Here is a 13,093-nt window from a genome sequence, read left to right as displayed (position 1 = left end):
GTTGGGAAGCCACTAGAAATAATTTCCAATATATAATGTATGCATTTAAATACCAGCTTTTATAAACCCTTTTTCAATGAGAGGGCAGTAATAGGGATCTTTCATACATTTTTTTTAGGAAGATGACATTAGAAGATGAATGTCACTGTACTTGCCATCAGGTCATGCAATCAGGTCATGATTTTTAGGTCTCCATTTCCAGTTTTATGTTTATTGGCTTAAAAACCTGCAACGCAACTCATTTAAGGCTTTTGCAACAATGTTAATTGATTGCTTTTGATCTCGATTATCTCTTTTTTTTTCCTTCCAGTTTTATTCACTTTGAAGGATAGGTAGAGAATGTTAGTTATTATATTTGTTTGTTAGAGTAGCTAGTGATAAAATATTAGAGGGTAGCACTGAAAAGATTCTAAACTGAACAACAAAAGGATTTACTTAAGTAGATATGTCTTCTAATAGCATATTCTGGACAACAGTGAACTTGCTGTATGTAATAGTAGAGCAGTTATCTTTGTTTATTGAAGAATTAATGTTTTTCCATTAACATATTTGATTTATTTGATGGAAAAGAAAAAGAATGGGGGGGATTGTGAGCAAACTCATAGAAGATGCTCTATTTTTGTGGTAGTATGCAGGCACAATGTTCTATTTTTGACTGATAGTTTTCAGTGGATCATTTTTCCAAAAATGCCAGAGTTCACAGGACACATTTGTTGATTTATCTTGCAGGTATTTTTAGCCATCTTCCTTCTTCCCTGTTTTAACAAAATAGATGAAGATGGATCGCTTGGTCAATATGTTTTAAAGGGCTGCTGGTTTCTTGATAATGGAGTGAAATAATAATACCAATGATTACCAAGAATCGCACATACTTAGTTTAAAAAGACTGCATTTGTTTGTGGCTCACTGGGACTGTTTCAATATTTTGGTGCTTTAGTTTCTAGTTCTATCAACATCTACTTGATCTGTATCTTTCAGTTCATCTTAAGTTAGATACTATCTTCTTCAAGTTCAGATACTGAAATTGTATCAATTTGGAACAAATTATACAACCTTAAATTATACAACCTTACCTTAAAACATCACTGGGTAATTCTAACCCAAACAAAACCATCTATGAAATCATATGCTTACAATAGATTGTTGAGAAACATATCTCAGAAATGGAACAAATGGATGTGCTTTGGAAAGAGGATGTAAAGGGATGTAGCAGGAAAAAAAGATAAAGGAAAGAAAACTTACAAAGTACTGAATAAGGACAAAAAGCACTTTCCTGTTCTGTGTAACTTCACTTTTAATAAGGGAGAAAATCCTGCTTTTATTATCTCTAGTTAATGAAATGATTTTACAAAGTAGTAGTTCATATATTCTCTGTATGATTTCCCAATAGATAACACGAATTTTGGGAGCAGTTCATCAATAACATTTCCTGTATTGCATCGTACTGCTGAAGAAAAAATACTGAACTGTGATAGACTTACGCTGGAAAGGTGAGAAGGTTGTGGAGCGCAAATGCCATAGCTTGCAACTCTTGTGTCTGATGGTCTGAAGTGATGGTAATGCCTGTGGTCAGTGGTATAAGTGGGGGGTTTGTTTTTGTTGGTTGTTTTTGTGTATGTTTGAAAGCTGTGTCCCATAGAGAAATTCTGTATGAGTGTCCTTGTGATGAATATATCCATACAGCAGTCGTCTAAAAAGTTAGGGCTTTTCAGTGTAAACTTGAAGAGGTAGCTTAACTGTCGAATCCAAGGTCACGAACATAACGCATAGAGAAAGATTACGTCTCCATTAGTTCTAATCAGATGTATTAACTGTAGAACTTTTGTTTGTTCGGTTGGGGGTAAGTTTGTGTAGTCCAAAAAGTTTTGTCAGGTTAGTAGGACTCCTTCTGGAATCATCCTAAAATAATAATTATTTTAGCTCAATTTCCCCTATCTTTTACTCTTCACATAAACACTTAGTGTTACATGCGTTTATATTTCAAATGTTAAGTTCTGTAAACCAAAATAAAATTGCGTAGACGTAGAATACTGAATTCTGATCTGGGCAAGCTGATGAAAAAATAAAAAATTGTCAGGCTGCATCTGTTGAAATGTTAACGTGGTCATAACGTGCAACTTGCGTGTAGTTTCCATGTAGCATGCAAATCTCTGAAGAGGACAGAGGTTCAAAGAATTTTGGAAACACTTCTACTACATTTTCATGCTAGGGGTTCTTGGTTTTGTTTTGTTTTTTAGAGTAAGGAGTTACTGCCTTGTTTAACTGAATTTAATTAGCAAACTAATTAAAATACTTTCTTGGTTCAGTCAGAATGGGTGAGCAGAAGGTGGGTTACCAGTTTGTTACTTACATGTGGGTTGTTTTGTTTCTCTTTCCTTCCAGGCAAAAACTGACCGTGTGCCCAGTTATTGATGGGGAAGATCATCTTCGCTTATTGAATTTCCAACATAATTTTATAACCCGGATCCAAAATATTTCTAATCTGCAGCATCTTGTTTTCTTAGATTTGTATGATAACCAGATAGAAGAAATAAGTGGGCTTTCAACTCTGAGATCCCTAAGAGTCCTTTTGTTGGGAAAGAACAGGTAACATTAATAAAACTAACTTAAAGCACCTTACTTCTTTGTGGTGTAACAACTGTGAGGTGTTTCTGTTACTTACAGAGTTGGAATTGGCTGTGTGACCAGTGACCTGGTCCCTAACATTATCTAAGTGTTAGCAATCCCACTGAGAAAGCACGCAGTTTTTGCTCCTAATATTGTTCATAAACTTCCTTTCTTATATAAATTTTAGTAACAGTTCCGAAATACTTATGTATATTCATCTCATCTTCTGTTCTGATTGAGTATTTAATATGTGTTCTCATATTTTTGTGGCAGGTGGAATCTCTTTTCACATCACCTTCAGTATTTGTTGATTCTTTAACCTATGAAAAATATTTCTGCCTGATGTGTTTATTTTAGGAAAAAAAATCAGGCAGGTGAATCGTGAATTTTATTGCTTATTTATTGATTCTATTCTGTTGGGAGATACAATATGCTAGTTGTATTGCTTTCTAAAGATACAGTTCAAATCTTGTAGCCTTTAATTTAATAGAAGTATCTATGGAATTGCTGACACATCTAAGGTTTGTGCTTTGATTTTGTTCAGTTTTCTTATTTTCTTTATATTCAATAAAGGAAGAACTGGTAAACAAACTTCAGTCATGTGCAGTTTATAAAGAATGCATCTCCTAATTCAGCCTGCATTCAAAACTGGCAATTTACAATTGTGCTGTATCTTATTAGAGCTGTCTTGGGTTCAGCTGTGAACAGTTACTCTTCTTCCTAGTGGCTGGTGCAGTGCTGTTTCAGCTTTAGTCTGAAAACAATGCTTATAACACACTGATGGTTCAGTTGTTGCTAAGTAATGCTTATTCTGATCAAGGACAGAGATAATTGGTTTTATATTACAGATCTCACCTGTTGTCGTGGTTTAAACCCAGTTAGGTAACTTGTTCACTCGCTCCCAGTGAGTGGTGCCGAGCTGACAACAATCGAGGTCTGTGTCCGTCTCCCCCCCCCCCCCCCCCCCCCCCGCACCGGGGCTCTCCCCTTCCCCGCTCCCGGAGGAATGGGGAGGAGGATCGAGAGAGTGCAACTCCTACGGGTTGAGACAAGAACAGTCCAGCAACAAATCACCACCGCTACTATCAGCTAAAACAATGATAAGGGAAAATAACAAGGGAAGAGAATACGATACCACCGGCCAAGAAAGCGAGTTCCATCCACCCGGAAGCCCCTGTCCTTCCGGGTAACTCCCAGTTACCCCCCACCCCGGGCATGACGTGCTGTGGTATGGAATACCTCCCCGGCTTGCCCGGGTCAGGCGCCCCGTCTCTGCTTCCTCACAGCTTCCCCTCCTCCCTGGCAGAGCATGAGCCTCACAGAGTCCTTGGTCAGGGTAAACATCACTTAGCAACAACCGAAAACATCGGCTTCACCAACACTGTTCTCAAGCTAGAAGTCAAAACACAGCACTGCACCAGTTAACACAAAGGAAAAACACGACTGCTACTGCTGAACCCAGGACACCTGTAGAAATTAATTTTGTGTATAGGAAAATATTGGGGGAGCAGTAATTTTAAGGAATTACTGTCCAAATCATAACTACATAGAGTGCTCTATGCTTTGTTTACATATAAGTATGGTTTAGAGGTTAAGGTAGGACAAGACTTTCTCATAAATGATTACAGATCAGACGCAGCTGTTAACAGTGTGTTTTCAGCTTGATATAGATGTGTGATCTTTGATTAGTCTTGAAAAAAATGCGTAACCCACATGATGTTTAATATCATCAGCCAGTAGATGATGCTGTTGAGTATATAATAACATAGGTTTGGCACCTGAGAAGATAGGGCAGGGCAGAAAAAGACAATGAAGCTGTACAGTCGGAGAAGAAATAGTGCCAAATCTAGAGATCTGTATTGTCTAGAAACAGCCAGTGGCTTTCAGTTTTGTTTTGGTTGTTTTTTTTTTTGTTGTTGTTGTTGGTTGGTTGGTTGTGTGTGGTGGTTTTTTGTTCATGTTTCATTGTTAGCCTGAGGTTTTGGGGAGGTATGGGGGAGAATTCTGTGTTCTGAATCTCAAACTGTCAAAAGCTAGTGTTGCTGTAGTCTTTCTGGCTTGAATTAGCTGTTTGCCAATAATAATGTGTGTGGAAACTGTTACTATTATTTAGGTATCTGGATAGGTTGATTGTTGACATTGTTTTCAAGTGGTGCAAGTATTAATTCCCTTTTCATCTTCCTAGAAGCACCATGTACATACTGCTGCTATTACATTAATGACAGAAAGGAAGGTGATAGTTAAAGGCATAAACTCTTTTTCTTAACCTGTTTCAGAACTTTTTTATTCTTCTGTTACTCTTGGTAGGCAGGAACAAATGGCCAAGTGTTGTATTAGCTGGAAAATGAATAATACTTTTTATCTAATATGAAAAATATTTATGTCATAATTGAAATCTTGCAGAATAAAGAAGATCTCAAATCTGGACAACCTAAAAAGTCTTGATGTTTTAGATCTTCATGGAAATCAGGTACAGTACAATAACCTGCTTAGATGTCATGCATTTCCTGTGTTTTTTTACAGAACTGCTGCTTTGAAAGGGAACTGGTAGCAAATTTTGCAACTCTTGAGGTCACAGAAATCAGTAAATCAATAAAAGGTGGCATGATGTTATTTTGAATTTGGTATCAAGTCTCTTATCCTTTCAGCATTGTACTTCTGGAAAGTTAGTGATTAAAATGCAGTCAACTGAGTGTAATAGCACTCACGCCTACAGAATAGTAATCTAGTATAAGCAGTTGTGGTGTTAAAGTAACATAATCTTAGAAGTCATAGAAAAATTTCAGATCCCATTAATAGTTGTGTTGTTCCTACTGTTGATCTTACAGAGCAAGATTGCTTTCATATCTGTTGAAGACTAAAATTTGTACAGGAAAAAGCCATTGCTTCCAAGCTCTTGATTGATCATTCATGCTTCTGAATGGTCTTCATTTGCTTTATGTCTATTCAGTTTCCCCAGTTTGACACTAAGCAGTCATTTTCGTTTCAAGTGGTGCCTAAAGTTTTAACTGTACTAAATAGGAGACGAAGATTCTTGGCTAATGGCTATATCAGAAGCAGCATGGTGTATTATGTGCCAGCCAGATACAGTATTCTTTTCTAAAATAAATTTAAAACACATGATAGAAAATGTTCCATAATTGAGCTGTTGAAAACAAGGTATGGTTATTGTGACTATATGAGACCAGTGAGTGCGTTTTCTGGATTCATGTTCTGAGAGTTTTAATAACTGATTTCTCTGTCTTCTTTATTATATATTTGCTTGACAGTGGGGAATGGAAATGTGTCTGTTTGAGTCCCTCTGTGTTAATTAGAACTTTATTAGGAGTTTTGGGCATAGTGCCAACTGGCTGGTGCTAGATCAGCTTCATAGTAAAGGCCTGCTTTGGTCCAGAGGACATAACAAATCCTGTATTAGGAGTTAAATAGTAAATCTCTGGAGCATAAGAAATGCTTTTCTTTTTCAGAAGATGTAAATCGTAGATGTGCATTTGAAGGGCATGAATCACAGAATCCTAGAATGGTTAGGCTTGGAAAGGACCTTAAGATCCCATCTAGTTCCAACATCCCTGCTGTGGGCAGGTGTGCCTTACACTAGACCATGTTGCCCAGGGCTCTCTCCAGCCTGGCTTTGAACACTGCCAGGAGTGTGTTAGGAACATTAGGAAATAGAATGAATTGTTTTCTGCCTTTTCTTTTTTTTTTTTTTTTTTGGTAGGCTTGGTGTATTTTTCATGGGAAGATCAACTAAAGACTATGAACTTCTATTAATAAATTATCTTTCTGTTTCTTTATAGTTAAAAGCTTTGCAAGTTTTCCTAGGAACTTTTTTTTCTTTTTCCTGTCTGCCTTCAGCAGCTCTGTTTTGATTAGGGGTTTTGCCTTTTGAAATTGCTGTGCCTTAGTTAATAGAAGATGAGGAAACACAATTTTTTAGTTGTAAAGACAGTTCTGTTAAAGGGAGAATATTTGGCGAGTGATTTTTATTGCAGTGGAGGATTAGCTGAGTATTTGTTGCTTGCATACGGTTTACTTGAGATAAGAGTGAACTTGCATTCAGTGATTCTGGTGTTGCTAGCTTTCCTCTGTCATGATGTAATTCCAGAAGGCAATTTAACTTATTAGACTCCAGTACATGAGAAGAGTCATATAAGTAAAATGCTACCATTTATATGATGTTGCCTGGCAACAATAACTTTACCACTACAATATACTATGGAATATAAATTACAACAGTAGTATCACTCCTTATAATACAGAACAGAATTTTTCCATAGTCTTTCCATTGTTTTCATGATCTGGCTTGTCTGATGTCATTAAATAAAACCCATAAAATTCAATATAGCAGGTTATAGCAGATTCCAGTAAATCCTCCTCATGCCTTTTGGCAAGTCATGCTACCAAATTGATTCTTTGAATGTGGTATTACGTGATTCTTCCCAAGGATATTGAAGGTGCTCACATGTCTGGCAAGAAAACTTAGTCTTTTAACTGCAATTTTTCCCCTTTATCATTTGTATATCTTATAGGACATATTTACAATACTAAAATATCTTACGTGTAATATCCCTAACATAATATCTGACCAAATTTTTTTCATTTTTTACTTGAGTAGTTTAATTTGCTATGGGAATATTCTAAGGTGCTTGCAATAATTTTATTTTATTGGTGTTCAAAGCTATTTTTAATAATGAACAATATCTCTTAGATGTTACCTGTGATCCCAGATGATCATTGGATAATGAAATCATGTGTGTAAGCTGTATTAAAGCTAGTTGAAATGCATTAGACTAACAAAAAATGTGAACTCTTCCGTAATGCACAGTATTTCTGTATAAAGTAAGAAATCTCAGTGGTCACTCTCAGTAGATTCAGAACAGAAATACTCAAATAGGATATGTCCAGAATATGAATATTGTTAATCTTATTTTCAAAAAAAAAGTGCTAGAGTCTAGGTAGAAATTATTTATTTTTTTAATGTTCATGGAGTAGTAGCAGTTAAGAGAAAAGCTAGATTCCTGGTTTAGTCTTTATCTTCCCTCCCTCTCTCTCTGGGTATAAATCAGTCCCATAGATGGAATGCAGATTGTGAAACTTAAAAGACTGAAATGTTTCCAAGAGGTTGGAGGTGAGGAAAAACAGGAGGAGGAAAATTTCATTTTTGTACTCTTCTGGGAAAGTATTTTGGTTTATTTGGGAGCTGGGTTTTTCAGATAATATGGTTTCATCTGAACTTTAAGACTTCTCCCACAAAAGTGAGAAGTGTATTGGTGACTGGATGTGCTTTAAAACACTGAGGTATAGTATTCCACAGTACCTAATAATAAACCTTGTATGGCTTTTGTTTTTCCAAATCAAGGTTTTAAATGCATTAGTAATTAAAGAAAATACCTTCGTACAATAAATATCCAAAAGAAAGTTAAAAAAAAAAAGTAACGCCTAATAAAATACTGCACTCAATACCTGTGCTTTACAAAAAGGACAAAATGTGAATTGTCATATTACTACTCTTAGCCTGCTTTTCTCCATGATTTAGAGAGGCTTTTGATTTTACTGCTACCCAGTATAAAATTGTAAAAAAACACAGCATCTTAATAACGTTTCATTTTTATGTAGAGACTCTGTTTCTATGATTATTAAAACACTAATATGGACATAAAATACTACATCATGGATCCACCTGTCTAAGAAGGGCAAGAGAATCTCTGGCAGCAGCCTGGCTATTTAATGCAGTACAGCTTTTGCTTAATTTTGAACTGAACATTTAATTTCTAAACAGTGCTTCTGTGCACTGTGGAGAGAATGCTGTTTGTTGGCTTTGGCTTTGTTGTCAAGGTAAATAGTATAAATGGTGTATGTTTCCTATAAATTCTTTTTAAAACCTTTTTTATTTTAGGTAGGGTTAAAATGGACTTTACCCCATTTTCCAGTGAACTAATTCATTAAAGTGAGTCAAGTTAAGACTTCAACTTTATTTAGAATGAGAAAAGTCTATTTAGAATGAATGAAGTCTAACTTCACTTAGAATGAAATTCACTTTATAATGCTTTACATTTTAAGAAGTCATTATTTTTTTGTTTCTGTTTACTCTGTGAATAATTTTCCTTGCCAAAAGTTTAAGGATATAAGTAAAAGAAAAAAAAGAAAAGGCAACTTGTGGGTTTTTTTTTCAGGTATAAACTTCTTTTCAGTGATCTCAAAACGTGTATTATAAAATGAACTTTTGTGTAGTTTATTGATGGTTGGGGCACATAACCATTTTTTTAAGTAAATCTATTTCATATCTAAGTATTCAAACATTCAAGCAAACAAGAAAATGGTGGTTTTCTCCAGTTTTGGCTTGTATCCAATCTGCACCTAACAGCATGTACTAAAAGCTGGTGTATCTTCATATGTTGGGTGCATAACTGAAACAGCAAATCCAGTAAAATTAATCTTAAAACTTAACAAAGTCATAAAAGTGCAACTCTATACATTGCTGATAAAATCCTTATCTTTGTGTTAGCCGTAAAATGCCAAGATTAATATTCTATGTTGTGGCGTGCTGTAATTCTACCTAAGCAGACATCTGCAGGGGTCTATGCTCTTCATGCTACCCGTCTCCTCTTGGCTTTGCTTTTACAAGTCTTTCTGTCTACATAGCTTGTTCTAAATGGAGGTATTTTCTATTCCTTCAGCTGTAGTATTTTTGTATCCTGATAATTATTTTCTGCGTATAACACCCAAAAAAAGGATAATGCATACTAGTTAGCAGTTGAATCAAAGGTTGGTTTAAGATGTTATGTAATTTTGGTTTTGCCTTTTTAACTGAAAAATTGCTGAAATACTTTTTATAGCAGCATATTCAGGTCGTGTCATAGGCTTTTATATACACATGTATGTATATATCTATGTATGTGTACATATATGTGTATATATATATGAAAATTACCAACAAGGGTATGCTTTCTCAAACTGCTAAATAACAGTTACCTAACCTCTTCTACTTTCCCAGGAGCTTCTAGAAGCTTTCTGGAAGCTGGCATGGCCAGGCCTGTACTGGTCTAAAGCATCATAAAGTTTCATTGTCACTAGGAAGGGGTGATATCAGTCACTGTCTTGCTTGTCTGCTGTTGGCAGCTTTGAGGAGGAATGGTGTACCCTGAGTACACAGTGTTGAAGGGAGCTTGGGGTGGTCCAGCAGATGATCATTCTGTTTAAAAAGGGAATTCATTATATTTGTTAGTAGCTTTGTGCACTGTATCCTTGGATGCACTGCCACACATTGTGGAAGGCTGAAGTCTTTTCCACAGGAAAACTTGCTGCCTTCTTTCTATCATATAGCATAGGTTTTTCTCCATAATGTGTTGCTGTTTGCATGGCCTACATAAATGTGTGGATACATGCTAGAGGACAGATCCCAGACCACTATCAGAAATACATATCTAGATAGAGGTCCTTGAGCTGGTTGCTCTGAGAAATACAGCAGGAAATTAATCCAGATTGTGTCAACAGAGTAATAATAAATGCCTTTGTGAAACAGATACATTTCTAGAAGTAAAAAGTAATTTTAAGGGGCAATAGATATTACTGCCATTTTGATTGCCATGCTTTGTTTGGAGGTTTGTTTTTTTGTCAATATCACCTGAATCTCTAAAATAAGGTATTAATTATAAACCCAAACTTTAGGCAGCTGCCTGTTTACTGTAGTTCAGTCACTTTGATTGCTCCATTTTTCTAAACACATGAAGCCATGAATTGCCAAAGAAGTGCTGGGGACTGTCAAGTAAATGTGCTGTGTATCCAAACTAAGGATGCTGTTGCTTTTTTTTCTAACTTTTGAGTTTGTCTTTCTTATTCCAGCAATTACCTGCTTGTGAAACATCCTTGCAAGTTCCAATTTCAGAAAAATTGCTTTCTTCTTCTCAGTGCTGTGCCTGTGTCTTGCCCCTGACTCACAGCAGGTTCCTGTCCTCATGACCTGCTGAAAAGTCTGAAGCTCTTGTAGATAGAACTGTGAATGCCACTACTGGGTTTTTAAGAAGCAGGAAGGGAAACTGGCAGAGTTCTGTGATGGTAGGGAGATACGGTGCCACATATTTTTGTAGCATAGGTACCAGGAGATTTGGAGATGTGTTTGGGTGCCTTTGCAGGCAAATTAAGGATCAGTCATGCACAAAACTTGCTAATTTTAGCATAGCATGATGTCATCAATGTTGTCTTAGTTTTGTGGTGTCTTCAGGGTTACTGCTTCACAACAGCATGGCTGAAGTAACCTACTTTCTGATGGTAAGGAAGGAAGTGGTGACTTATTTTACTGCTGAGTAAGGTTTGGTATATAGCGGTGTGCAGTTCCCCTTTCTTTGAAAGCGAAACATAGCTCCCTGCAGTAACCAGCCTGTCTCCAAAGGCCTAAGATTTATTTGAGTGTTTTAGTGTTATATAGGCCTTCTCTGCTTCTGCGGAGGGCTTGACATTTGCTGTTCACTAATGCAGTGCAGCTGAGCTTGTCCGATAAGTGGATTAAAAGACTTGCTTTGCCATTGATTCATAGAATCACCTAGGTTGGAAGAGACCTTTAAGATTATCAAGTCCGACTGCTACCCCAGGACTGCCATGTCCACCCCTAAGCTGTGGCACTAAGAATCTCATCTACACAGTTTTTGAACACTTCCAGGGATGGAGATTCCACCACTGGCCTGGGCAGCCTGTTCTATTGCCTGACCACTCTTTTGGTGAAGAAATATTTCCTAATATCCAGTCTAAACCTCCCCTGGCACAGCTTGAGACCATTAACTCTTGTGCCATCACTTGTTACTTAGGAGAAGAGACCAGCAACTGCCTTGTTCCATCCTCTTTTCAGGTAGTTGTAGAGAGCAATAAAGTCCCCCCTGAGCCTTCTCTTCTTCAGATTAAACCACCCCAGTTCCCTCAGCTGTTCCTTATCAGACTTGTTCTCCAGATTCTTCACCAGCTTAGTTGCCCTTCTCTGGACCTGCTCCAGCAACTCAGGATCTCTTGTAGTGAGGGGCACAGAACTGAACACAGTATTTGCAGTGCAGCCTCAGCAGTGCCAAGTACAGGGGGATGATCACTTCCCTGATGTTGCTGGCCACACTATAGCTGATACAGGCCAGAATGCTGTTGACTTTCTTGGCTGCCTGGGCACAAGCTGGCTCATATTCAGCTCCATCAGTCAGCACCCCCAGGTCCTTTTCCACTGAGCAGCTTTCCAGCCACTCTTCCCCTGGCCTGTAGCATTGCATGGGGTTGTTTTAGCCCAAGTGCAGGACCTAGCACTTTGCCTTGTTGAACCTCATAATACAATTGGCCTTGGCCCATTGGTCTAGCATGTCTATATCCCTCTGCAGAGCCTTCCTATCCTCCAGCAGATTCATGCTATGACTAGAAAGATACCAGTGAAGTGAATACTAGTACTTAATGTGTAGCAGACTGTAGCTTGTCAGCAGCTTGTGACCTTATTATAATGGTTTAGAAAAATACACATGTGCATTATTGTAATTGAATTGATTTTTTATGTATACTCTAAAAAAGTACTTAATACATATATCTATTGTATATCTATGTAAGCCACAGTATGCATGTTTATAATTATGCCTCTTTCACAGATTTCTAAAATAGAAAACATCAGTCATTTGAATGAACTCAGAGTGTTAAACCTTGCCAGAAACCTACTAACCATAGTAGAAAACCTTAACGGACTGGATTCACTCACAGAGCTCAACCTTCGTCATAATCAAGTCTCTGCTATAGTAAGGAGCAAAACTCTTGTATTTTTATCTTCCTTTATGTTGGTTTTAACAAAATTCACTATTAGTGTAACTTGTCTAAACTGTATCAGTATTTCAGACTTGTGGAATTTTGTGTTTTCCCATATCATGTTGCTTATGCAGAACACCTCCTGTGATGTTTAAGGTGAAGCAAACAACAATTTAGTTTTGGTGTTATTTCGTTTAAATGTGATTGGAGGTTGGACTTGATGACCTTTAAAGGTCCCTTCCAAGCCAAACTATTCAGTGAATCTATGATGAGTTGTGGTGATTCACATCTTGATAGCTCATGGTGGCTCTCAGGGGAGGACAATGATGGGACCCAGATTCTGAAGTAGCTTTGTGGTTCTAACATATAAATGTAGATAATTCCATACAGATATGTTTCCTAGAAACAAATCCCCTCGATTTCTGTAGCTCAGCAAAGTAACCAGATCATCTTAAATTTCACCACCTTATGAATATTTCTGGGGCAAATGCAGAGAAAATAGGCATTGCTCTTAAAAGCAGAATTTCCCAATTGAAGCTTTAACCTACCATTGTAAGTCTTTATGTTATAAAAATTAAAGTTTTTCACTTTGCAATCTAAGAGTTGTAGTTCAGGTATGGCAAGTAGCTTATTTCAACAAGCACTTAAAATAATACACTAAGTCTACTTAAATAACTGGTCCTCATTATTGCTTTAGTTGTTGGTGTCCTATTGCTGTTGAGCCTTT

The 13,093-nt window shown here is 37.0% G+C and overlaps 1 protein-coding gene across 2 annotated transcripts in view; it reads left to right on the top strand.

Annotated features, from left to right (window-relative positions):
- The window catches only part of LRRC49 (leucine rich repeat containing 49), a 48,206-nt gene that overhangs the window by 2,776 nt on the left and 32,337 nt on the right, over positions 1–13,093 (top strand). Inside the window, exons 5-8 of one of the 2 annotated variants that reach the window (XM_057398827.1) lie at positions 1,391–1,490; positions 2,383–2,586; positions 5,011–5,077; positions 12,216–12,359. In XM_057398827.1, coding sequence (XP_057254810.1) covers positions 1,391–1,490; positions 2,383–2,586; positions 5,011–5,077; positions 12,216–12,359 — 515 coding nt within the window. The remainder of the gene's footprint in view (positions 1–1,390; positions 1,491–2,382; positions 2,587–5,010; positions 5,078–12,215; positions 12,360–13,093) is intronic. The other variant, XM_057398837.1, reaches the window with a different exon arrangement.

The sequence above is a fragment of the Pezoporus wallicus genome, unplaced genomic scaffold (genome assembly GCF_028554395.1).
Source record: "Pezoporus wallicus isolate ANWC-B61680 ecotype Strahan unplaced genomic scaffold, APGP_CSIRO_Pwel_v1 contig_3952, whole genome shotgun sequence".
Lineage (NCBI taxonomy): Eukaryota > Metazoa > Chordata > Aves > Psittaciformes > Psittacidae > Pezoporus > Pezoporus wallicus.
Note: the sequence above shows the minus strand (reverse complement) of the source record. Positions and strands in the feature narration are given on the sequence as shown.